The sequence below is a fragment of the Lissotriton vulgaris genome, chromosome 11 (assembly GCF_964263255.1).
Source record: "Lissotriton vulgaris chromosome 11, aLisVul1.2, whole genome shotgun sequence".
Lineage (NCBI taxonomy): Eukaryota > Metazoa > Chordata > Amphibia > Caudata > Salamandridae > Lissotriton > Lissotriton vulgaris.
This window is the reverse complement of record NC_141699.1, coordinates 382331360-382356932: the sequence shown is the minus strand read 5'-3', so window position 1 is coordinate 382356932 and position 25573 is coordinate 382331360. Positions and strand designations below refer to the sequence as shown.

Sequence of the window (25573 nt, the reverse complement as noted above, 5' to 3'; positions counted from 1 at the left end):
AAAAACGATACCGCCCTCCCCATAAGCCCAACAAACCACCCACACCCCAAGCCCTAAAAACTACCCACACCCCCCTTAAGCCCTAAAAGCTTCCCTGACCCCCAAGCCCTAAAAACTACCCCGACCCCCCCCAAGCCCTAAACACTACCCCAACCCTAAAATCTACTCTGACCCGTAAAAACTAACTGACCCTCCCAAGCCCTAAAACCTACCCCACACTCCTCCTAAGCCCTAAAAGCTACTCCGACCCCCGCCCTAAAAGCTTCCCCAAGCCCTAAACACTACCCGACCACCCTACCGCCCCCATGAACCATTAAACCTACCCCGGCCCCACCTGAGCCCCAAAAACTACCTCCACCCCCATCCCTGAAAACTACCCGCCCCCAAACCCCGCCCCAGTCCCATTTACCTCACCGCATCCTCTCCTGATCCTTCCTGCTTCGCCCTTTCTAGCAGCTAGACCTGGACCGCACAATGCCTTAACCTCACATATCATGGTTCAGGCATATGCACGGTTAAGGCAAGCGTGGTAGTGCTTATGGTGTTGGGACACGCGTGGCTCTGCTCGCATTGTTCCGACTGTTTCCCCTGAGCCGTGCTGTTAGTCAACCTGTAGTATTAGTCCTAGCTAACAGGCCTCACTGTATGAGGAAAACTGAGTCAATCCCAGACGTGGGTAGCAGGTGTCACTGCTAAAGTAGTGCTTCATTAGCCTTCCACGGGTGCAGTGTTTTATTTAGCTGTGATTCCAGCCCTGGGCAGCAGGTGTCAGTTAAAAAATAGCAACTGTCTGTTTTAGTTCCCTCCCAGCAGGTGTTATGCATGTATCACCTTTGAAGTAAGTCATGTCTTTCTACCATCTTTTATTTATTTTCAGTGTCAGCAGTTCATAAAGCACCACCAACAGGAACTCTTTGCTGTTCTTAGTAAACAGTGGGACAACAAGACCCCCTGCCAGGTACGACAGTCTTTCTTTTCCACCACTAAATTTGGAAACACTGGAGCAACTTACAGACATAAACCTAGGGCTGCCACCAATGCAGGAATACAATAAATCACTGACACACAAAAATAATGGCTATTTTACCTAGTTTTGTTACTTCTGGGATCATAGCTAGTCCCATGCTTTTAAACAGGCGCACATGCTATGCATTTATGATAGGGATATGTCCACAATAATAGGATATGTGTCAAAGACTGGCACAGTTTAAATTCATCCTCATTCCTACGCTCAACCCGAGGCCGAGTTACCTACTAGGTTTGACCATAAGTGGGTCGACATTTTGGGAGCTTTCTAAGGTTTCTGAGTAGTAGGTGTGGTCACATGACATCCGGGGCCCTAAATGGTGCAGAAGAGAATTTATTCTGAATCATGCTGCCTAGATTGCTAGGATGATTTTACCAGGCGCCCCTCTCTGTGAATAAACATTTCCTTTACAACGAAAGGATCTTTATTGGGTTGCCATTTTTGCAGAATTTGGAGAACCATGGTAGGTCTGTGTAGTCACACAACCCTAGTCGTCTACCTACTTCGGGCCTCTTCACGGACGCTAGTGGATATTGCTTCTCCCCACTGGGTCTGCTGCCATGGTGGCTGCTGTGGTCTACCAACTTTAGTGCTCTTCACGGGCCTGCGAGGGAACGGGTTTGTTGATTTGGACTGTGTTGCATTGGCAGGGGTTACTTTAGCCCATATAACCCAACAACACCTGGGCATCATTCTGCATACCATTTCTGTTATGGCTTCTGATGATTGTATCTGGGTATCACATGTCAATTGCCCCACTTAGCACGTACGTCCATCTTGTATGCAATTACTGATATGCTCATTGCATGAGTCCACTTTTGAATTATCCCTCCACCATAATGGGTACCACCTTTATGCTATTTGTGGTCAGCTTGCCTTGGTGTTTGTCCAGCTAACTGTCGAACCCACGCCTGGACCCCTCATGCATACCATATGGATTCGGTCTGTGTGACTTGCATATATCTGGGCCTCCTCCATCCCCCATAAACCGCTCCAATCTTCACCAGGGTACTATGTGTTTGTCACTACCTAATGGTCTATTCTATGCATTTGGGTTCCCTGTGGACTACTGCATATGTGTCTTAGCTAGCTTACCAGCTATAGCTCCTTAGTATTTGTACTTCAACTTCTACTCTTCACTAAGTAGTGATTATGATCCGTCTTGGGTAGAGCCACCTCTAGGTTCACGGCCAGCCCTTTCCATTTATGTATCCGATGCAGACTGGCCTACAAAGACATCATGAGATTTAGAGAGGACAGTCGGGCACGTCAGGCTGATGCCTTTGAAAGCCAGGCTGAGCAGTCTGATGTGACTGATGGAGGCGACCCCACCAGATATTAACTAGTCATCACACCTCTAAGGGCAAACCCTAGTGAATAGTCTGTTTGTGAAAGGGGCAAATTTGCTGATCTTTTCTGGGTTTCACCCTTCAGGAGATCGGAGTCTGTGCAACAGCGGAACAAGACCAGTCAAGACTGCAAGGCTGTGACCTTGGACCAGCATTCTGGTGCCTGAGCAAGGCCAACGCCATCGAGTGCAAGGTAAGAAGTGGCATGGCGAAAAAATGAAGCTTCTAACCCAGAAATCTTCTGGAAGCCGTTCTTCTTGGGGAAGTCCTACCGTACAAGTTCAGAGAATCTGTAGGGGAACAAGAGTGGCTGAAGATTCTGCAGACTTGGAGGAGCCTGTGGGCCTGGAAAACCTGCGAGCCAGGCGGAGGCTGCCAGTGAGAATATGCTCTTGGAACATACTGTATGAATACAGGAGTACGAGTCACACATGAAAAGAACGCACCTGAGTAGGTCTGTGGGCTGCTGAGCCGGTCCTCCATGGAGGCAGAGAGCATCGGGAGGCTTGGTCTGGGGGCCTAGTAGGGATGATCAGTGTGTCTTTGTACTTGGTTAAAAAAACGCTAGGATTTCTTAACTCTTCCTGATCCCTCTACTTGCCCGATCAATCTCTTCGACCAGTATAAATCCCTAAACCATCATTTTTGTCACATTCCAGGCTGTGGACCACTGCAAGCTTCATGTGTGGGGGTAACAGCGCTTACTTCCTTGGAGGATGAAGAAGTGGTCGAGATTCACCCTTTGAGCGCCTGAATCAGAAAAGTGAAAATCGACATTGCTGAAATTATCTCCTTCCAAATATCTGCTTCAAAATTTTATTTGCAATAGAAGTGCTTGTAATGACATTTTAAGTGTTTTTTTGCCTGGTGCAGGAGTTGAGGCACTGTTTAAAAATAAACGCAGGCCTGCAGACCTGTAGCAGGTAGTCAGTGAACAAACAAAACATAATAATGAATAGTTACTAAATGTTTTTAACATTAACATTATTAAAAAAAAAGCATAATCCTGGCAAATTAAGCAAGTGGGAAATTCTGCGTTAAAATTATAAAAACTATATTGTGAACTATAGACTCTGTGTTCTTTATGGTGCAATGTACCAACTAGATTGGACGACTGTGTTGGCCACCACTGGTTCTCTAAGCTCTTAATAAAAAGATTTTTAAAAACCCAAAAAATAAAAAATTGGAAAAACTGAGTGAGCTGACAATATGATTTTTTTTGCATTGAACCATACTCACCAACACTCTTCTCTGCCTTCAAATGATTCTGTTATTTTCATATAGGTTCTTCTGCCATAAGCGAACCACTTTGCATTATGTGATAAAGCTGTTTGGAAATGTTCTTTTCTTCAACCACACCCAGGAAGCAAAAGGATAGTAAGCATATCGGACAATTTCTTGTCATTAACCCTTTTAAAATTACCAAAATAAAAATGCATCTGCTTATAATCAGCACTCTTCTGTGCCCTCACTTGGATTTTATAGGTTGGCAACAGTTTAACACAAACCATATACGCCACTCACACACACACACAGCCCCACACACACACACACACACACACACACACACACACACAGACACACAGACACACAGACACACACACACGCACACAGACACACAGACACACACGCACACACACACGCACACACACACACAAGTATTGGACACCAATCACGAAATCACCCACTCAAAGATCAATTCAACTCACAAACACACAACACCCTGTCGTATTCAAAAGGAATCGTTCTAATTTTACAAAAAGTTACAAAACAAAAAGTAAACACACTTTAAAAAGGCATTAACTGTAAAAAAAATATTTACTATCTTCACAACAAGCATCTCCTGTTCATATTCAAATTCAGCTGTTAATTGTGAATCTCACATTGCGGTTGGTGCCAGAGAAAAGTGGAAAACTCACAGGCACAAATGATAAACCGTAAAAAGAAAGTGGAGACTTCCTCATAGTCTCCCTGCCTGTGCAGCAGAGAATGCTTCTTTCAGGCTTTCTTTGAAGCACGACAAATGCAAGGCCTGACAGAAAGGCAACTAAGTGACTAGCGACAGCTCAAGTTGGTGGGATGTCAAACACAACATGACAAGAAGACTGTGCGAGGCGCAAAGAATAGTCTGGTGGCAGAAATGTCAGCTCGCACTTGCTGGAGAAGAACTGTAAATGATGAAAAGCTCAACTTGGTGGTAGAGTGAGGCTAAACTGTTTGTACACAGAATTCTCAGATTGGTGCCAGATGTGTTATTTCCAAGTGGGGTAGATGGTACATTTCCAAAACATTTAAGCTGTTGGGGCTGTGGAATCTCAACGGCATAGAACGGGCTGGGATTTTATATAGGTCGATGTCCCCGGTATGCCAGATTGCAATTTCGTGATGAGGAAACATCTCAGCCTGGGTTTAAACAGAATCTTGAAAACGTTGTTAGGAACAAGGATGTCACAGTAGAGAGAGAAAGCTCAGTTCCAGAACTTCAGAGAGGAGGAACAGGTAATTTGTGGCATGTCCTGTGTAGCGTCATTCTCAGTCAAACATATTTCACACTGTTGACCAAGGAAGGCTTTTAGGTGGGTGAAGAATACGCCGTTAGGGTTGTAGCCAAAGTTACCCATATAAAACTCAGACCCAGTAGAGGGCCTTTGAGAGGATTGTCTCATCAACTCAATGGTTGTGCTCATGCCCCTTGCTGGTTAGTTTCATTATCTTCTCGTCTCTTCCAAATCTGGAAAGTAAAAATAAAATAAATAATTATACCCGGAATCATTTGTGAAGTTTGAAATGAGCTCCAAGAGCGCCTAAAATTTTACTGAAAAACAGCACAAGTATTTGGGAGACTGACAGGGGGTAGAAACAAGAATATAAAAAGCAGTACAACATCCAGATCTGTTTCTGGGACTCACCTGTATGTATGCTTCTGACAGTGTGATCATCTGCGGCAGGATGTCAGTCACTTGCAGGTCCTGAAGTTCATACCACTTGCCTGTCCCCTATAAAACATTTTTTTTTAAAGGAGAACAGAGGAGAGGCTGTCATCATTTGTGGTACCACTGACAAAGCTGCAAAGGAGTGGGGTCGTGATAGGAGTTATCAGTGAGAAAAATTCAAAGCAAGTGTTTTCCATTTGGATTACAGGGCAATGAGTAGCACTGAAAACCGAGGCATAGTTGTTACAGAAATAAATTAAAATGTACAGGAAGAGGCAAAGGGACCTTCTTATAGCAATGCACGCATTTAGCATCACTGGGCACCTACACTGATCTGCAGAGATTACAACAATTGATGAGAGGAGGTTATTTGGCATTCCATACCAATAAATGGCGCCTTTCCGAGAAACTCACCTTTAGTGCTGGGTAGCTCTACCTGCTTGATAACTCAACCATTGAACTGGAGTAAACATTTTGGGTGTGGTTGTTCGGTTTGCATAACTACTCAACAATGGCTTCTCAAAGCAGGTCTGATAGAAGGAAGACCAGGTTACATACAGATCTAAAGCAAGGTAGGATTAGTGTTCATACTTCTTCATGCTTGCTAGCTTTAGAAGGTATGGTATAGTCAAGTATCCAGGGTCAACAGCATTACCATTAAGAGATCAGGCAATAAGAGAGGTACAAAGAAAGTCCACATTCTACTTGTAGAATATAAGTATCTTTCCTAGACCAGTTATATAGTGTGTTTATCGAAAACTTCGTTTTCCTAAAGATGTATAGGAAAACACAATGTTTTGTTAAAATAACCCTCACCCAACAAAAGGTGGGTGAGGGTTCCGCCCCGTCCCGCAGCAGGGCGGGACGAACCTGATGATGAAGCATGCCACCAAGGGACCTTTTGGTGGGTGAGGGTTATTTTAATAAAACATTGTGTTTTCCTATACATCTTTAGGAAAACAAACAGTTTTCTATAAACACACTATAGAACTGGTCTAGGAAGGATACTATTATTCTACAAGTAGCGTGTGGACTTTCTTAGTTTTTTCATGATTTACAGAGGAGGGTGAGTCCACAACTTACTGAACCTCTTCACTCCCTCTCTTGTTTTTGTTTACTAATACGAAAGGTACATGCATCATGGGCATGAAATCATCTGGGCTGCAAATTCTGCCGTCTTCTGCTGCAGCAGTGTTCCCTTTTGACCCAATAATCTATCCCTCAACTTCCATGGTTCTACACAAGTAGTCACCTCTCGCAGCCAATGCCCAATGCACCAGGTGCAGGTCTTGCAAGAGAGGACTTATCTTGCATGTGGTACAACGCAAAGACGATATATTGAAATGCACCATTCTGACTCTCTGGAGACTTAACTAAGACATGACCTGGGAGCTTCCTCATGCTCAAGACAAGTACATACGTGATGCAGCACATGTATGCGGTAGGCTCCTTCATTGGGTTTCCCATCGTGCACTATGTTGGCAATCAGATCGTACGTGGTGTGTTTGTGCACAGCTTGTGCCTCGTCTGACAGGTATTCTCGTAGATCCACATTCCTACAGCAGAAATAAGTGATAAGGAAGACATTAGAAGACAACCAGACTGGTGGATGCAGCAGACCAATTGAACCTAGTCCTTTACATTTCCTCTAGTAGTATACACAGCTTGCTTCAGGACACATTCGAGTGAGTTCAGCCGCAGACACATATTCCTTGGCCACGCCCCGCACTAAGGATATACAGAGACACATGTGAGAACTAATGACACTTTTTGGCTGAAGGCCACACAAGGAAGATTTGTTAATGGCAAATAGCTCTCTAGCAGTAAAATGAAGGAAGATGTGAGAGGTACTAATTTTAGAGCAAAAGCACACAAGTTTGAAAATGAAGCTCACAGGTAAATAGAGGACTGTGGGCTGATCTTGCGGATGGAGAAGTTGCAGCAAGTGATACAATATGGTGAGAGTGAAGACCTATACGAGTGGCACTTGGGAATGACACTGCTACTATTTGCAATTTCTACTACAGTTTTTAAACTATTAATCTAGTTGTTGATCAAAAACTTCTTTTTTAGTCGGCACTGATTGACCAATAGCTATTATTTCACCAGGAGCTCCTACCACTAGTCTGAAGACATCATCCATTTCTGTGTGGAATGTTACTGGGCAAGGAAGGAAATTGCAAAAAACACAAATGATGGACAGAATGCAGAACAATGTCTTACATTCACCCCAGTACAAAGATCTGAATGGAATGGCATGGTGAGCAAAAAAACGATGGATTTAGGCCCAGATCTCTGTACTGGGGTGAATGTATGACATTGTTCTGCATTCTGTCCATCACCTGTTGTTTTTGCATTTGTTTGGGCAAGGAAGTAAAGTAGGAAATTAAGAATGTTAAATCGATACTGGAACTTTTGTTTGCTTTGAAGAAACCATGGCTATGGAAGGACTTCACAAACAAGATTAGCATGAAACCTTTTTTGTTGTAGCTCAGCCGTGCAGATGGAGGAAAGCTCTGGTGACTTTTCAACACAGTTTTCAACAAACATAAATCTGACTAGTACAAATGAGAAGACAGACCAAGTACACATGAGAAATATAATAAGGTTTGAAACTGGTTTGATAAATCATATTTATAATAGTCAGATTGAAAATTCAGGCTCCCAATTATTTATTGCGGAGCGCAAGTGAACTGCTTAACCCCCTCTACAAACATTAATAAGCACACTCGCTACTTCCCAGGTACGTCATTTCCTTTCAATCTGTGTGTAAGAATTCTTGAAAAACTCCAGAATTTCACAGTTTGATGAATCTTAAAGTACGCAGATCCTCCTGAAAGTAGAGTGGGCATTTTCTATTCTCAACATTTACAAACAGGGCATTCTGTGGCACCCCTCACACATGAAAGCTTGATTTCCCATTTGTGACAGGCTCCCCTGTCAAAGTTGAGAGGGAATGTCAAGGAACCAGTTAATCTCAGAAGGTGATAGTCAAAGATTGTCCATGTCCGTGTTGCAGCCCACAATTGTTTGCTTTTTCAGAATGTTTCTGTGTGGGAGCAAGGAGGGGTGAGGGTTCTCGTTCTTCTGCTAACAGAAGTAAAACAAGGAAGTTGTGCTCTCATCGGTAAACCCTTATGCGAGTGCAGAAAGAAGACCGCTCGAAGCTCTTAAGAAAACTGGCATGGAGACTTTTCATATTCCAACAGGAAACTTATTCAAAGATGTTCGCAGCACCAGTGTCATGTGGGCCACCAGACAGAGTTGAAAGGCTAATACCTCCGCTTATTCGACAGTCGATGAAGACTTGAGTATGTGTTTACATGAAACATCCATGGCTTACATATAGGATTGAGGAGCTATGCAGCTCATGTCCCATATCCACCATGTGATGGGCCCGACAGAAGTGCACAGGTAGGGGAGACTGTCGCAACCCAGGGGAAGCAACTAAACGAATCAGTCACTTTAAATTCACTTCATACTCTGAAGTGTACCGTATGAACAAAACAAGCCCTGTCCCGATATTGATCAAGTAGAAACAAGAGGTTAGAGAGGCTACAACCAACCAGTACCCTAATATAAATGGTGGCAGAAAGTAGAAATCAGTCTCATTACGAAAAACCTTTTTTTTTTTAATTGGAATCTCATTCCATATTATAAGATACAGTGTTGGGGGCATGTGACTACCTCGCTAGGAGAATAAGGCACTAAATAAATAATGAAATTTGATTTGTAGAGCGCATGGCTGCCCGAAAGCGTTCCAGCGCTTGCTTAGGGAACCCGTCCTGGTATTCCCCTGCGAGATAACCCATTACTGGGCATCCCCAAGGTGAAAGCCAGGCATCCCGCTGCGAGGGGCCGTTGTGGAGATTAAGCAAGCTATTGCCCAGAGTTACAGAGTGGGACTCCATGATTGGAATAGGCACCGAGGCGAGAATTGTCAGGTCCGGGGAAATTTGAGCCCAAGACCCGCCGAGGTGGGGAATTGAACCCTGGTCCGGGCCAGACCTCTGCATCAGGGTCTGCCGCTCCAACCACTTGAGCCACACTTCTCAATACAACTGTCCCACTTGAAAATCACTTCGGGACTTACAAGGGGGCCAAGAATACTCCCAAAAAATATTAGAAATAATAATAGAATAAAATGATACTACTATTTTTTATATATTTTTCTTTAAAGGCCTCAGAGTCATCCAAGATCGGTTGGTTGAAGAGTGTTAAATAAATGGACTATAAAAAAGTGCTGACCTCTTGCTAACTCATTACAATAACATCTGAGAATGGCAGGTGTAATAAATTAATAAAAGATCTCAGGACGGAGATGAAAAATCATGGAAGAGATACTGCATGCTATAAACTGGATAATGGTATGAGGTACTCACGTGATTGGGAAGTTGACAATCGTTGGGTTCTTTTCCACGAAGAAGTTATTTTTGGTGAAACGTTTAATGCAGAAAATGAGGTAAGGAGGTAACTTGGTGAGCTGAAAGCGCTTCAGAAAATTCTCCTTATAAGTCTTATACTCCTGGATATAAAAGTCACAGGTTACACGATGAACCACTAATAAAAACTAAAACTTGAGACATGTTCAACCATTAATAAAAGCAAAAAAAAGGCCCTCAACAACTATTAATAAACAAAAATCAGTCATTTATAAAATGACACAAGAGACAGCAATGATCAACAAGAATTTGCAATGCAATAGGTCCCGCATTTACTAGAGTTTAGGCTATTGGCATGGCAAATGACAATGCATTTTATTTATCTGTTTTGATAATTAACACATAAATAAAAGACATTGTCATTTACAATGCTATAGCTCAAACTCTGGTAAATACAGATGTTTATTGTACTTAATTTCTTCTTTATAGCGCCTCAAACGCTTCTGGTCACTTTGATGCTAGTGACAGGCATTCACACCAACATTTGTGTTTATGGTTTTATTACGGTGCACATACCTTTGGAGGAACTGGTGGCCGAAGAGGCCAAGGCGCAGGAAACGTAAGCTGAGCCCCGGACACTTTAAACGCATAATAAACTCGTCCCTACTGAAATACGCCTGGCCCTATGCGAATAACTACATGTTTTGTTTACAATGTGTACTGGAGTTCAATTAACATATCACAAACATAAGGAACACGTTATATATTCAAGGGGTGACTGAGGCCAGAGCTGCCGACATTGGAGCTGGGAACTAGGTTCAAGTCTCGGCGTTGGCTCACCATCTTGTGATTCTGGTCAAATCACTGCATATCCCTGTGTCTACCAAGAATTAATGTGTCCTCGTATAACGTAACCGGTGCTCATGTAAGGCGCTCTAATACCTTCCGATTGAGTTTGCGCTATATAAAACTGTAAAAAGAAGAAACAATAAGCATCACATGATGCGGAACAAGGCTAGCGTATGTGCAGTGTAACTCACTACATGTCCTCCGCTCCAACCCCGCCCATCCAGATACCCGCGCCACAACTAAGAGAATTAAAACAAGAATTTCCCCAATAAAACATCGACATTAATATAAATATTAAAAAGTAAGCGTGTTGTTTTCCCTCTGCTCTACATTGTGTTGATTAGTACTGCTACTTTAATTGGATTTATATAGTGTTTACGACCCATGGCGAGGCATTGTAGCGCTTCACATGTTGATCCCTTGTACCTGCAGGGCACCTTATGATGACACTGCGCCCCCTGTTCATCAATTTTAGCAAAACATAAAATTCTAAATGACCATTTTTTTGATAGCCCTATGCATTTCGGGACATGCGTCCCTTCTACAGGGGTTTTCTGTGGAAACAAGAAACATAAGGAAACAATTTCATTTGTAGCACGTGGAAGGTACATACACAGTGTTAGTAAAGGCAAAACAGGTCTATCAACATGACTCCATTTGGTGGTGCTACCTTCACCAAGGTGAAACACGGCGAGTGCGAACACATGATTCCCCAAACTTACTTAATGGTTTCCAGGTTGTTACTGCCGCCGGCTGTTTAAACACAAAGAGATGCAAAAAATGACTACAAGACTCCATAATCCATAGGAGCTCCATTTTGAAGAGGACTGGACCAAAACAGATATGTTCTCACATACCTTACTGAAAGATCTCTGTGGTGCCAAAGTGGAATTCTGCGTGTTCTAATAATGTTAGCATAAATCTAAGAGTGAAAAGAACAATGTCAAAGCCAAGACCGATTTGATGGCCACCATCTAAAATGAAATAATAACCCACTTCTCACCATAAGGTAGCAGTAGCAAACAAAGCGGTCGCTCTTGAGAGGTAATGACGGATCAATGAATCCCTGCATATAAATGACAATGCTTAAGTCAGGGACAAATTTATGATACGAGGTAAGAACAGAACCGGCGGAAATCGCTGTGACTCACCTCAACGCGAGTAACCTGCAGCCGAAAGGTAGTCTGGTTCTCTGGTAATTGCGCGATAGTATGTCTCTGTGAAATACATTAGTGAAGCAAAGGTGAATGCTCAGGTGATAATAGCCCCAAAGACAAGATTACCAAGATCAAAAGAATGATTCTTACCTAAGTGTCTCTTCCCAATTTCAAACAACGTTCCACCGGACTAACCACGATCGCCATATACACACCGTCTTCGGGGCGAGTACAAATGCTACTTATTTTAGTCTGTCGTTTCTGTTGTCCCTTGGTCGCACTACGTCACCACGTAACGGCTAACGCATTTGTACTTGCCCGGAAGAAGGTGTGTATATGGCGATCGTGGTTAGTCCGGTGGAAAGTTGTTTGAAATTGTGAGGAGACACTTAGGTAAGAATCATTCTTTTGATCTTGGTAATCTGGTCTTTGGAGCTATTATCACGTGAGCATTCACTTTTGCTTCACTAATGTATTTCACAGAGACATACTATCGTGCAATTACCAGAGAACCAGACTACCTTTCGGCTGCAGGTTACTCGCGTTGAGGTGAGTCACAGCGATTTCCGCCGGTTCTGTTCTTACCTCGTATCATAAATTTGTCCCTGACTTAAGCATTGTCATTTATATGCAGGGATTCATTGATCCGTCATTACCTCTCAAGAGCGACCACTTTGTTTGCTACTGCTACCTTACAGTGATAAGTGGGTTATCATTTCATTTTAGATGGTGGCCATCAAATCGGTCTTGGCTTTGACATTGTACTTTTCACTCTTAGATTTATGCTAACATTATTAGAACACGCAGAATTCCACTTTGGCACCACAGAGATCTTTCAGTAAGGTATGTGAGAACATATCTGTTTTGGTCCAGTCCACTTCAAAATGGAGCTCCTATGGATTATGGAGTCTTGTAGTCATTTTTTGCATCTCTTTGTCTTTAACAGCCAGCAGCAGTAACAACCTAGAAACCATTAAGTAAGTTTGGGGAATCATGTGTTCGCACTCGCCGTGTTTCACCTTGGTGAAGGTAGTACCACCAAATGGAGTCATGTTGATAGACCTGTTTTGTCTTTACTAAGACTGTTTATGTACCATCCACGTGCTACAAATGAAATTGTTTCCTTATGTTTCTTGTTTCCACAGAAAACTCCTGAAGAAGGGACGCATGTCCCGAAATGCATAGGGTTATCAATAAAATGGTCATTTAGATTTGATGTTTTGCTAAAATGTATGTATTGTTGTGAGTTTCCTTCGAATTAATCAGATGTATCCTTAGAAACCTGTTTATAGACTGTGATTCGGTATGATTTGTATAACTGCTTTATTAAAATTGAATTTACTTTACTAAATTGCTATTGTTGATGCGTGTTAGAGCCCTAGTTGCCCATTTGGAGCTAGGCCACTCATTAGACATCAATAACACAGCACTGGACATTCATTAAATGATAAAACAATCACAATGAATACAACATTAAAAGAACGCCACCACATCTCACTGACTTAGGTAGAAGAATAGCTGACGGAAGCTGTGGAGCACAACTCAGATTGTAGTGGCATACACCAATCCATTTGTTAACCATTTAATGTGTCTTTTTCCCCATATATTGTACCACCCTTGTTCTTCTTCCCTGTTCGTATAGCTTCTGTGTCTGTGGAAGTGGTATCAGGGCGATGCCAAGGGATACGAAAAACAATATACTTTCGACAGCTGGGCATCAACAAACTGTACAATACACCTTCCACATACATTCCTTGGTGTAAACATCACACGTTACTTAAACCATGCTTCGTCCTTACTCTCACACAACGCAAACACTCACTCGTCCAGGCATTGAAAACACATTCTGAAAAGCATCCAATAACAGCCCTTATCAACAAGCATCATACCTGTTTGTAAAAGTGCTTACTTAGAACTGCTGCTAATTAGTCCTGCTTTGGAACACCGAAAAAAGTGGCTTTCACTGTTTTCTGTTGAACCCTCTCTAAAAACCGAGACATGAGCCAATTATGCCGAAATTTGCCGGGATAGCTGTTGAAAACTGGGATTGCCCCAGGAAATCCGGGAGGCCTGGTCACCCTATGATATTACAATGCGGATCAGGAGAGTGCCGGGGCAGCAGTTCTGCCACTCTCCTGCACCGTGCCCCTGTTCATGACTCCTGTTAATGGTGTCTGTTCGCAGGATGTGAACACCCCGTGTTTCTACTGGGGATGGGGCTGTTATTATAATGCGGGTGAGAATATTGCTGAGTCAGCAGTCCTGCCCCTCTCCTGCACACTGCCCCCGCACAGGACTACTGTTGCAGGAGATGAACACCCCTGGTTTATACTGAGGTTGGAGCGGTTATAATGCAGGTGAGAATAGTGCAGGCTCAGCAGTTCTGCCAGCCTCCTTACACTGGTTGCCCCCACACAGGACACATACCGGCACTCAGGTAAGTAAAGTGCCACGTCCGACTTTTCCCAGTGCATAGCTAGAGTCTAGCATATAGAAGCCTGGACACTCCTTTGAAACACACACAGTGATTAAAATAATGATCTCCCAGGCAGGTATGCCAGTGGAGGCAACCATGTGACTAAAATAGGTGAAATCCACCCCCTGCATACATCTGTCCGGGGCAAGCGCTAACTGTCCTGGTGGCATAAAGGCTGTCCAATAAACAGTACTGGATCATTTCAAATCATTAATGACCGCATACATTTGGGGTATTTGGGGGATGGCTCATCCGGGCATCATCATCTGGTCCGGGCCATTATATTCCGGGGCATTATTGGCTGGGCCTCAGTTGAAATGACAGAAAATCTCTCTCAATGTAACCCGTCCTGCGGTGGGGCAATGATCCTCACACCCGCCCGCATGTACATCACACATTACGTCATTCCCACTCACATCTCCCAGCAGGGCTGCTGCTTGTCAACCCGGCCTGCCTCCTTTTACACAATTGTCGATCCTACGCAACCGGCATTTACAAAAATTCAGACAGTTAACGGCCACTCTCAAACGGCATCCAATTCAGTAATGCAAATTCAATAGGTGAAGCAACACCTTACGGCAATGTCAGCGCTGTAATAAATGAAACACGCGAAAAAGTTGGAAGTCTTAAGTAGTCGGGACATACGTGGAAATAACACAAACCAGTGGTGCGCGCGCACCACAGAGGAGCGGGCGGAACACGAAACCAGTGGTGCACGCGCACCACAGAGGAGCAGGTGCTAGGGAGAGCGGCAGCAAGGCGAACGCGCGCTGCTGTGCGTGCTAATCACGCACAGCATAGCTTGCGGAGCATGTTAGTAGACTAGTGGTTCTGCCCTGTTCACCTTAAAACACCAATGCCTTTCCAAACGCGCAGCGGGGCGCCGACAGTGCGCCGAAGGAGCGCCAAAGGTAAGCCCGTCTGCACCTGTCCGCGCCAGACCGGGCCAAGGGCCAGGAATCCCTGCACCCCCCCACCCCTCCGAGCTCCTGCTTGTTACACTCGCGAGACACTCCTCCAACTGAGACAGGCCTCCCACACATCATGCCTCCACTCGCTCTCCATGGAAGAGCGGCAAAGCAATTGCACTCATTGCTCCTACTCGCTAAAACCACCAAGTACATCTCCACCGCCCACTGAGCGGACGATCAAAATGGCAATACTTAACTGTAGGTCCCTTCCTAAACACTGTCTGGAAATAAATATGCTCCTCCAAGATAGAGAACTAGAGGTTCTGTTCCCGACAGAAACCTGGCTATGCCCAACCTCAGAGCCCGACATTGTCCAAGCCCTCCCGCCAGGCTACTCAATCCAGCACCACGATAGGCTATCCGGAATAGGCAGGGGAATCGCACTTATTTTCAAAAACAACCTCTCCTGTCGTCTTTTAGACAGCCCTATCCTGGACTGTGAAAACGCCCACTTTGCCATCCAAATCTCCCTGTCAAAATCACTCTCAGGCTTCCTCATATACCGCCCCCCAGGAACACAAGGACAGTTCTGTAGCTCCCTGATGGAAGCCACCATCTCCCTGGCCTGTTCATCTCCCAACTTCACTGTACTGGGAGACTTAAACCTCCACTTCGATGACCCAGCAGACAAAGTGGCAGGAGATTTAACGCTGGACTTAGCTTCTTACCACCTCCACCTGAAAAGCCATCTGCCCACTCATGCTAAAGGCCATCTCCTCGATGCTATCTTTTCAAACATCTCCGAGCTATGCACAGACGAACCCCTCCCCATCCCCTGGTCAGATCACTGCCTAATCCCATTCAACTGGCAAATCCGCACTGAACCCCCTTGCAGACCACCTCCTCACCCCCCATCCCGCCCTTGGTCAAAACTAGTAGTTGAAGACTGGAAACTCCAACTCGAGGCCTCAACACCAATACTTGAACCAAATCCAGCCTTAGCCGACGAGCAATTCTCCACCTGGATCGAGAAGTCACTAGATCTAGCCCTGCCAAGAAAAACTCTCCCCATCAAAAAGGGAACCTTTAAATCCCCCTGGTTTACCCCTGAACTACGCGACCTAAAAAAACAATGTAAAAAACTTGAACGCCTATGGAGGAAGGACTGGTCCAACAAGAAAAAAGTTGATTATAAGTCTGCTATGAGATCCTACAAAACCAGCTTAAAAAGCACCCAAGCGGCCTCATTTGAGGACAAAATCCAGGCTTCCGCCAACTCATCTAGGGAAACATTTTGCATCATCAGGACACTGATGAAAGTCCCTGACCCACAACCTGCCAACGACCCCCTCAGGCCAAATATGCAACAAACTGGCTGAATTTTTTTCTACCAAAATCCTAAACATCCTAAATACTCTCCCCACTCCCAACCCCCTCCCTGATCTCCCCCCCCCCCCCCAATACCCTCATTCACTACCCCCCGCCTGGACTCCTTCTCTCCCCTAACACAGGAGACACTCCCCACTATCTTAAATTCCATCAAGAGTGGCTCCGTTACCGACCCTGCACCCCTCAACAAACTAAAACTAGTGACACCCACCGTGTCCCCCCCTCATTATCAACCTAATAAAATCTTCCCTAGAAAAAGGCATCGTCCCCCCTAACTGGAAACGGGCCACAGTTAGAGCACTGCTAAAAAAATCTCACCCTCAAAGTGACCCCCTAGAGCTGGGTAACTACCGACCCATTTCCCTTTTACCTGCAATCAGCAAGGTGGCGTAGAAATTCGTCAACCAACAGCTCAACTCCTTCCTTGAATCCAACGGGCTACTACACCCCGCTCAGACAAGATTCCAGACAGGTCAGGGCACTGACACCGCCCTGTTAGCAGTGGTTGAAGAAGCAAGAACGATCTTGGACGCAGGGGGAACAGCGGCAGTGATCCCCCTGGACCTCAGTGCTGCCTTCGACACGGTGGACCATGCCATCCTCGCCCATCGTCTTAGCAGAACTGGAGTCACCGGTCTCGCCCTGTCCTGGCTCAAATCTTCTTAAAACTCAGAACCTTTGAGGTCGCCGAAGGAAACATACGATCCAGAGCTGTTCCTCTTCAATGTGGGGTCCCCCAGGGCTCGTCCCTGAGGCCCACACTTTTTAACATATACATGTCCCCTCTAGAGGAAATTGTAGCCCTCTGTGGCATAAACGTAATTATATATGCCTACGACACCAAACTCGTGGCCTCCCTAAACCAGACGGCCCATTGCCAGGAAAACTTATCCTCGTGCCTCAAAAAACATCTCTAAGTGGATGGGCGAATCTCTCTTTAACCCCTTCGCTGCTGATGACGAGCTCAGCTCCTCATCAGCCACGGGTGGCGTGTGCTGATGACAAGCTGAGCTCGTCATGTAATGCGGTATTTTTAAAAATGCCGCACAGCGCAAAAATCACCGCAGACTTAACGGGGAAAAGTCAGAGATCCTATTGCTAGGCAATCAATCCAAAATCCCTGCCAACCTCCTGTGGCCACCCTGCATGGGACCAACCCCCACCCCAAAAAAAGAAATAAAGAGCCTAGGTGTCTGGCTCGACCAAGACCTTAACTTCCAAACACAAGCAAGGAAAACGGCTGGAACCTGCTTTGGCATTTTACGCACAGCACGCAAAATCATTCCCCTCCTACCCATTCACTCCAGGAAACTCCTCATCCAGGGTCTTATCATGTCCAGACTGGACTACGGAAACACCCTATACCTAGGCGCTCCGAAATCGGTCATCAACAAACTCCAACACGTCCAGAACGCAGCAGCCAGGCTGCTAACAGGCACAAAACACCGATGCTCTGCAAAGCCCGCCCTAACCTCCCTACATTGGCTCCCAATCCCCAAAAGAATCACTTTCAAAACCCTCTGCATCACACACAAAATCCTTCAAGACAAGGGACCCCCAATCCTGAGATCCCTTGTCAAACCACACAAAGCTAACAGGAAGCTAAGATCCAACTTCCTCTCCCTGGCAAGCATTCCCAGAATCAAGAGAGCACGATCAGGAAGGAGCCTATTCTCATACAACGCCTCCAAGCTTTGGAACTCCCTACCCCTCAACATCCTGGAGGAGCCCAATCTACTAAAATTCCGCAGGCTTCTGAAAACCCGGCTGTTCCCCTAGGTCACTCTGATCCCTATACAATCTTACGAGTCCAGCGCTGAGACGCCCACGGGTAGCTACGCGCTTTACACATCCACTTTCACTTCAATTCAATTTCAATTCACTAGTGGGAATGGGCAGAGCAAAGGCGGGACATGCGCCCGTCTTTGCCCAATTGCAAGCCGTATTTTGGTATAAAAAAACGTAAAGGCAAGGGCAGGCAGCGAAAGTCTGCATGAGCGTGTGAGCAGCTTTCAGAACCCCCTACAAGAGGTCTCGCGCTGCACAATGCAACGCTAGGCGCAAGACCTAAAAAGGGGAAACAGATGCACGAAATACAATGGTATTCAATTAATAGGGCCATTTTCGCCAATAAGATATATCTATTTTTAACTTAACATTGGTTACTTGAAACAACTAATTTTTATGAGCCAATTTGGTGTCATTTATTAATTTCAAAACGCCCTTCAAGAAGGCCAAAACCATGCTTTTATTAGGGCCATTTTCTTTCAATAGAGATTTATCGTATTTTTAACACAGTCTGATTGCTTTAAACAATTTGTCTGAGCCACTATGGTTTCACATATTAATTTTTCTATCAAAACGCACTGCAAGATGGCCGCTAAAACCATGCTTCCTGGTCATTCATGCCCCAGCGACCTTCCCAAAGAGCCGGGCACGCCCCCACATGACCACAGGCACGCCCAAACGTGATGACGCGCATGCAGTATCCGGAAGCGCTGGCGTCTTCATGCTCCCATATATACAGCCCCTAAGACCGCTGTCCGGCGCCATACTTTGCCCAGGGGACACGCGTATTAGGTGATACGGGGTAAACTACAAATTTACCAAGTAAGAATTAACCAAGTGGTCTTTTACCGCCACGCTCATTTCATTAACCGGTTTACTTTATTGAGAATGCCGCCACTTCGGCAACTTGAATAGACCATTCCCGCATTTTCTGTATACTTTCAGATATTTATCTGGAGAGGCAACACAAAGTACCCCCCGCAACCTGGGACAAAGATTAGAAACCCTAATTCACGATAAAAGTAAATATCTTGGTTGTTTGAAATAATGCATGCCTTATGAATGTCTGTAAAGATGCTTCATGTCAACGTGTGCACGACTATTTCCTACATAATGAATTGATTTATTATTTCATAGTAATCACATGTGTTGTCTTTTACAACAATAGGCACACATTGCTATCCACGCCACAAGGTATTCATTAATCATACAGGCACCAATTATAATGTTGCATTTTGAATGTATTTGTCGTTTGACCTTGTGCATGGTAAAGCAAGCTTTATTTGTCCATCTGACCACCCGACAAGTACTTAGCACCACTTATTATTCACCAGTACTGTCGATATCCACAGCATGACTGAAAATGCACACTGGATATCAGTAGCCAGCACTGGCGAAATATAGGCACAAGTACAGCCTACACTGGAGACATATCTAATGCCAGTATTCTACACTGTATTTTCCTTTACAGGTAACTTACAATTTCTAAGAGGACAACAAAACGGGCGGTCCTCTCTGCATGATACACATTCCTTAGCGTAAATGTAAATATGCAATACACTTGGTAATTTATCACTCACTGTATTTTCACTTTATCACACGCATTTTGAGAGGTCCTGAAGAAAGCCCGAGATTTTTTCCAAGGGCTGAAACATGTCGACCACCTGATGATACATACAGCTACACATAGTGACTGCAAGAACTCATCTACTCTCCGTTAATTTTAATCATACCCCAGAACTCCAATAATAAATCAACTGGCAGTATTCTGGAGGTATTTTTAACGATAAATTCACACACTTAGTCACACATCACCTCAAAAAAACCTGCTCCACTGTAATTCAGGTGTTGAAGCACAGCCAGGTGGCATTCGGCCGCCTGGCTGGAACCTGATGATGAAGCAGGACACCAACCAGGTTGGTGTGTGAGGGTTTTATTAACAAACCTTAGAGGTGCTATTACTTCACATTTGTGTCAGACAATAATTTGTCCCTGGCCGTCTTCTTTTGTTTTTCAATTCAATGAAAATAGTCAGCCATTAAACACTATCAGTTTGTGGGGCGACAGAACAGAAGCTCCTCATTAAAGTGAATAAAAAATAAAAAACAAGCCACCAACAACCATCCATGAACAAATACACAAAACTAATGAATCCACAAACAATGATAAGGATTGCACAAAATTAGAGAAAAAAACTAAAGAGATACAAGAAAACTATAGCCACAAGACGACTCCTGTGAAAACACAGTACCAAAGAACAACCACTGATTTATAGTTGATCAATAGAAAACCCAAGCAGCCATAAATAGACAAAATAGGAATTAAAAACCATAGTTGAACAACACTACGAATCAACAACGATTTGCAAATGTAATTGCACAAGAAATTCATGGTGGAAGGCAAAATTCATAATGAAATAGTAATTAAGAGACAAACATCAAAATGGCTAGAAGCATCTTTAAAAAAAGCTGGCAGAAATTAAGTGAGAAAGTGTCCAGTCGATGATTGCTGAAACCAAAGTGCAAGCAGTGACCTGCCAGATCCTCCTGGATCAATATTTTTATAAATGGATTATGTTAAGTGAATACATCCGAAAAGGATACTTTCCCAGTAACGGTTTCTTAAATTCAAGGTCTGATGCATGTTGGACATCTCTAAATTAAACCTTTGCTTACTTCTCTTTGATGGGCAAAGGACTCTTTCTAAATATTTCTGCCATCTCACTTGATAAACATCTTATACATGTTATCAGCAAGCTCTGAAAAGAAGATGCAAGTTTTACCACTTCCTCTAAACACTACTATATATACACAGTTATCAATATAACTATTTCAAAGCAGTAAAACTTGCCACCTGCAACTGACGTAGTTTCCAACTCGAGACAGGCCTTTCCAGACAGCTATTCCACTACAAACTCACTTTATCAGTTCATACAGAAATGCCCTGTCAGCCTCAGGAGTCTGGTTACCTTCCCACAAATAACTTCAGAAAGAGAATGGACCATAAGAAACCCAGTATCACCACCCTTGCATCCTCTCTAACAAACAGAAAGTCCCCTTCTTAAAGATCCACCCAGTAGTTTCAACTCTGGATGGATATGCAGTAATTCAATAAATTGGCCGACAGCTCACATTTATGTAAATTTTGCAAGTAAATACTTTAGAGTTCTGATCACAGAATTGAGCATAGGATTAAACAATTAGTGAGTAATTAAGAAATGGAGGCTCTAAATCAGTCCTGTGGTTTTTACGAGAGTCCGGCTTTCTGAAGTACATTCCGCCCAATTCTGCAGCTATTTCATAGCCCTCCTGCTCCCTCTGGCATATTTGTGTGGTATGTTTGCAAATAGCTCCAATATGTAGAATGATCATAATGGAAACAAGTATTGCAGGGTCCCTAGCGTACCTTTTCGATGATCCCGTTGAACTTGCCTAGGATGCTGAAGAGTGGCACCTGGGGGATAATGAGCTGCTCCTTCTCGTCCTTGTAGAGCGGCGCTGTTGGCAGGTCAAGCATCAGGTACATGAAAGTGGACTCCAGAGTCTTTTCCTGGTATTCTGCATTCAGGAGCAGCTGCTCCTTCTCTTCTGCGGGCTGAGAGTGCAAAGAGGCATGAAACAGAGCGAAAGGTAGTAACAGCAAACAGGGCATGTCTTCCTTCGACCCAGCCAGGCACAGGGTCCTGTGAGGATGCACAGAAGTAAACAGCTCCGACAGTCCTAGATGCTAGGCTACTGAACACCACAACACTGCATCTAATACTTTTTTTCTCTCAAAAAAATGTATTGAGCAAAGAGAACGCTGCTCCAACACTTACATGCTTTGACCTGCTCTCAGGACACCCCCGCGCCGCACGGCCACCAGCTGTTGTGTGTGCTCCCGCCTCGCTGCTGCCCGCAGCCTCGTAGAGCCTGCCTCTCCGATCCCGCCCCTCCGCCGTATTTGCGTGTAGTGTTATAACCTTTTTGTTTCCTTTCAGTTTCTCTTGCATTCTGCTAATCTTTTTGGTTCCCTTTTGTATTTATTGCATTTTGTTATTCTCAGGGCTGTGTTGTATTGTTTCTGCCCCCCTGTGCCTGCCCGCCCTGCTCCCCGCCGCCGTGCTAGCGGCCACGCCCCCTTTTCATTCTGTGGCCTCCCCGCTCCCGCCTCCCAGCTGTTCCACCCTCCCGCCCACTTGGCCATAAATGGCGACCGCGCAGACGCGCAGCGGGTGCGCCGATTGTCTGCCGAAGGCGTGCCAAAGGTAAGCCCGTCTGCGCCTGGACCTCGCCCGGACCGCGCCCAGCGCCAGGACCCCTGGCCCCCACCGATGCAAGTCGACCCGACAAACCTACGACGCCGCGGCCCTCAACGCACTCAATACCGGCCGAAAACCCACCTGCTGCCGGGCCGCCCCGAAACGCTTCCACGGACCCTTCACCTGCACAACCTGCAAGTTCACCTGCCTCCGAACATGCACCGCGCACGCCAAGCCAAACTCCAGCAACGACCTCAAGTGCATCCTGCTCAACACCCGCTCCGTCCACAGACACGCAGTGGAACTCTGGAAACTCCTTGTCACTACCTCACCAGACATCGCCTTCCTCACTGAAACATGGATGAACGCCTCCTCAGCCCCCGACATCGCCATCGCCGTCCCGGATGGATACAAGATCAACCAGACCGGAGGAGGCATCGTCATCGTCCACAAGAACACCATCCGCATCACGACCGACGCCGACGACACCTTTGCCGCCGCCGAACACCTCCACTTCCAGATTCATACCGATCCAAAGACGACCCTCAGAGGCACCCTCACCTACAGACCCCCGGGACCACGCGCACAATTCAGCGAAGACATCACGGACTTCATCAGCCCACACGCCCTCCGCTCCGCCGACTACATCCTCCTAGGGGGCCTCAACTTCCACCTGGAGAACACCAAGGACCGCAACACCGTCACCCTGCTGGACAACCTCGCCAACCTCAGACTCCAGCAACTGGTCAACACCCCCACTCAGTACGCCGGCCACACACTTGATCCAGTCTTCTCATCCAGCAAGCACATAGCCTTCAGCCACTCCACCGGACTTCACTGGACCGACCAAAGCTGCGTCCACTTCAGCTTCAGAAAAACCACCATCCACCACCACCCGCAACAGATCCCTCACAGAAGCTGGAGCAAGATCACCGCCGACCAGCTCACCACCTCCCTAAGCCAAAACCCGCCGGCTAGCACACCGGACCCCAACGAAGCAGCCCGCAACTTCACGCAGTGGCTGACCGCCTGCGCCGACGACCTTGCACCACTGAAGAACCCTCCCAGCAAACCCAGAAGCAAGAAGGCCCCCTGGTTCACCGACGAACTCAAGGACTCCAAGAAGACCTGCCGCACCCTCGAGAAAGCCTGGCTCCACGACCGGACCACTGAAAACATGACCGCCCTCAAACACACGACCCGCAAGCACCACCAGCTCATCCGCACCACCAAGAAGAAATCATTAAAGGATCGACTGGACAACAACGCCCACGACAGCAAGGAACTCTTCTGCATCGTCAAGGAGTTCTCCAACCCCAGCACCGGCAACCTCGACATCACCCCTTCACAAGACCTCTGCGACACCCTCGCCTCATTCTTCCACCGCAAGATTGCAGACATCCACAACAGCTTCGGCGCACCATCCACGCACCCAACCGTCGAACCAACGCACCCCACCGCCACCCTCCGCACCTGGACCACGATGACCACCGAAGACACAGCCCGCAGATGAACACCATCCATTCCGGATCACCGACGGACCCCTGCCCGCACCACATCTTCAACAAGGCAGACTCCACCATCGCACCCCAACTCCGAGACGTCATCAACACCTCCTTCGACACCGCCACCTTCCCGGAGAGCTGGAAGCACGCCGAGCTCAGCGCCCTACTGAAGAAACCAACAGCGGACCCCACCGACCTCAAAAACTTCCGCCCCATCTCGCTCCTCCCTTTTCCTGCCAAAGTCATAGAGAAGATCGCCAACAGACAACTTGCCGCCTTCCTCGAGACGAATGGATCGCTCGACCTCTCGCAGTCCGGTTTCAGAGCCAACCACAGCACCGAGACCGCCCTCATCGCAGCCACCGACGACATCCGAGCCCTGCTCGACAACGGGGAAACAGCGACACTCATCCTCCTGGACCTTTCCGCTGCGTTCAACACTGTCTGCCACCGCACCCTAGTCCAACGCCTCAGCAAACCGGCATCCAAGAGAAGGCACTGAAGTGGATCATCTCATTCCTCGCCGGAAGAACACAGAGAGTCCGCCTACCCCCGTTTCGATCCGAGGCCACTGAAGTCATCTGCGGCGTCCCGCAAGGATCTTCACTCAGCCCCACCCTCTTCAACGTCTACATGAGACCACTCGCCACCATCGCACGCCAACACAACCTCAATATCATCTCATATGCCGACGACACCCAGCTGATCCTCTCCTTCACCAGAGACCCCGACACCGCCAGAACCAGCCTCCACAAAGGGATGAAAGAGGTCGTCGAGTGGATGAAGAACAGCCGCCTGAAACTGAACTCAGACAAGACGGAAGTCCTCATCCTGGGACCATCACCCTCCGCCTGGGACGACTCCTGGTGGCCCCCTGCCCTGGGCACCGCCCCCAAGCCCACAGACCACGCACGCAACCTGGGATTCATCCTGGACTCCTCCCTTTCGATGACCAGACAAGTCATCGCCGTCTCCTCTTCATGCTTTCACACCCTCCGCATGCTCCGCAAGATCTTCCGATGGATCCCGACAGAAACCAGGAAGACGGTCACCCAGGCCCTAGTCACCAGCCGACTGGACTACGGAAACACCCTCTACGCCGGAACCACAGCCAAGCTACAGAAAAGACTCCAACGCATCCAGAACGCCTCCGCCCGACTCATCCTGGACATCCCCCGACGCAACCACATCTACGGCCACCTGAGAGACCTGCACTGGCTCCCCGTCAACAAGAGGATCACGCTCAGGCTCCTCACCCACGCACACAAGGCTCTCCACGACCTGGGTCCCAAGTACCTCAACGACCGCCTGACCTTCCACACACCCACCCGCCAGCTACGGTCTGCCAGCCTCGCCCTCGCCGCTGTACCACGCATCTGAAGAGCCACCGCCGGAGGCAGATCCTTCTCCTACCTGGCGGCCAAGACATGGAACTCCCTCCCCATCCACCTCCGGCTGACCCAGGACCACCTCTCCTTCAGGAAGCAACTAAAGGCCTGGCTGTTCGAGCAGTAGCGAACCCCTACCCCAAGCGCCTTGAGACCCTCCCGGGTGAGTAGCGCGCTAT

General features: G+C 46.4%; 2 protein-coding genes across 4 annotated transcripts in view; one reads left to right on the top strand and one right to left on the bottom strand.

Moving 5' to 3' along the window:
- SFTPB (surfactant protein B) overlaps window positions 1-3186 on the top strand; it is a 98443-nt gene extending 95257 nt beyond the window's left edge. The window contains exons 9-11 of the mRNA XM_086942479.1: window positions 878-958; window positions 2462-2569; window positions 3036-3186. Of these exons, the coding sequence (XP_086798605.1) occupies window positions 878-958; window positions 2462-2569; window positions 3036-3071 (225 nt within the window). The 3' untranslated portion in view covers window positions 3072-3186. The remainder of the gene's footprint in view (window positions 1-877; window positions 959-2461; window positions 2570-3035) is intronic.
- A 989-nt stretch (window positions 3187-4175) lies between these two features.
- USP39 (ubiquitin specific peptidase 39) overlaps window positions 4176-25573 on the bottom strand; it is a 92250-nt gene continuing 70852 nt past the window's right edge. For all 3 annotated transcript variants that reach the window (XM_086943381.1, XM_086943380.1, XM_086943379.1), the window contains exons 9-13: window positions 21667-21855; window positions 9692-9834; window positions 6730-6865; window positions 5286-5372; window positions 4176-5107 (exon numbers count right to left, since the gene is read on the bottom strand). In XM_086943381.1, the coding sequence (XP_086799507.1) occupies window positions 5060-5107; window positions 5286-5372; window positions 6730-6865; window positions 9692-9834; window positions 21667-21855 (603 nt within the window). In that variant the 3' untranslated portion in view covers window positions 4176-5059. The remainder of the gene's footprint in view (window positions 5108-5285; window positions 5373-6729; window positions 6866-9691; window positions 9835-21666; window positions 21856-25573) is intronic.